The sequence below is a fragment of the Lottia gigantea genome, assembly GCF_000327385.1.
Source record: "Lottia gigantea unplaced genomic scaffold LOTGIsca_525, whole genome shotgun sequence".
NCBI classification, from domain to species: domain Eukaryota; kingdom Metazoa; phylum Mollusca; class Gastropoda; family Lottiidae; genus Lottia; species Lottia gigantea.
Window position 1 is genome coordinate 42618 of NW_008709799.1, and position 1521 is coordinate 44138.

At 33.7% G+C, this 1521-nt stretch overlaps 1 protein-coding gene across 1 annotated transcript in view; it reads left to right on the top strand.

The window, feature by feature from the left end:
• Positions 1 to 1163: 1163 nt before the first annotated feature.
• Positions 1164 to 1521, top strand: part of LOTGIDRAFT_175885 (hypothetical protein) — a gene marked incomplete at both ends in the record, with an annotated part of 7528 nt that continues 7170 nt past the window's right edge. Inside the window, one exon of the mRNA XM_009062677.1 lies at positions 1164 to 1193. Within this exon, the coding sequence (XP_009060925.1) occupies positions 1164 to 1193 (30 nt within the window). The remainder of the gene's footprint in view (positions 1194 to 1521) is intronic.

Sequence of the window (1521 nt, forward strand, 5' to 3'; positions counted from 1 at the left end):
TGTTGATTGTATAGGAATGTAGTCCATGGTATTTTTAAAATCATCTTTCTCTCTCTCTTTGGGGGTTTTTGCATGTCTATTTTTGACTAATTTTTGGTCTAGATTTGGAATTTGATGTCTGAAATTGCATTATCTTTAAGATTTGGTGAGATGCTGAGAAACCTTAAGGCGGAAGGCTATTTCTAAAAATTGTTGTTTTGTGAACTGCCAAACTCTAGCGGATGAGTATACATGTAACCGGTAGTAGTTTTCAGTAGCTCCAAATACTCATGGTCATCATAATTAATTGAATTTTTTAGGATACATTAAGGATTGGTTAGGCTTTTATTCGACTTATTGGAAAGCTTTCAACATGATTTTTGGAAAAAGTTATAGAAGGTTGAATTTCGTGTTTTAATATGGGAAGAGATGTTAAATGAAAGTGGAGTAAGTCCATAATACAACTCCCTGGCGCCCGTTTCGGTGCGTTAGAATGTTATTGTTATTAATTAAATTAATTAGGCCTAGATCTAGGCTATATGAAATCAGGACAGACCACTTTTTACTTATTGATCGATGTGATCTGTTCAACTGGTTGTGAAAGGGGATAAGATGATGGAAATTAGGCCTAAAATGACTTCAATGGTCAACAGTCTACTTTCAATTTGTTTACAAAATTTGAGTCTTGATCCGAGTTATCTTTGACATTGTCCAGGCAAGAGTAATACAAAAAGTGGTCAAAGTTGTCTTGTATTTTTAAAAATGTGTGTCCAGGAAAAATAATGACTCCATTTGCAAGTAAACATAGAATCTTATCAAAAAGGGGAAATTAAGGACACTGGAAATGTCATAGAAGAGAGGATTAGATTTACTAGAAGATGAGAAGGGGTGTGCATTATATATTTTATTTCAATAGTTTGTATTATCGGATAGAGTGACTTTTGGCCAATGGCAGTGTTGTTAGTTTTATAACTTATTTAAGATCATATTGTATTGAATCCAAAGCTCATATATTGAACATGTCTATTCCAGTGGACCAAAGGCCAACTAATAGCAATAGTATAAATAATATGTCTGCTATAATTACAACACCTGATAGGACATTAGAACAACCATAAACATCATCTTTTGATTTTCATCCTTACAGTCGGAACACTATAACCAGCAGAAGTACCACTACCACCATGCCTACCCGCAGTACTGCTGGTTTTACGGTTAGATATCGAAGTGTTTGCGGATGAGGTAATTCTTCTAGTAATTATCTTTATTATATTTACCATGATCTAGTCTAGAGAAGATGTGAATATTTCATGTATTAGCTCATCCTCAATATTGAGGAAAGTAACAAGGTTATAGATTGTGACAAATGATAATGTTATGACCCTTTAGTTACATGGCAAACCAGAAGGCTAAAAGCCTACAAATCCAATGATATGTTGGGGGATACAGAAAGATTAACATATAACAATCAGCAAATATCCTCTGAATCGCTTTTTGCCATTTTCTTTAAATTAGAGCTCATGTTATTAACGTAATGTCTAT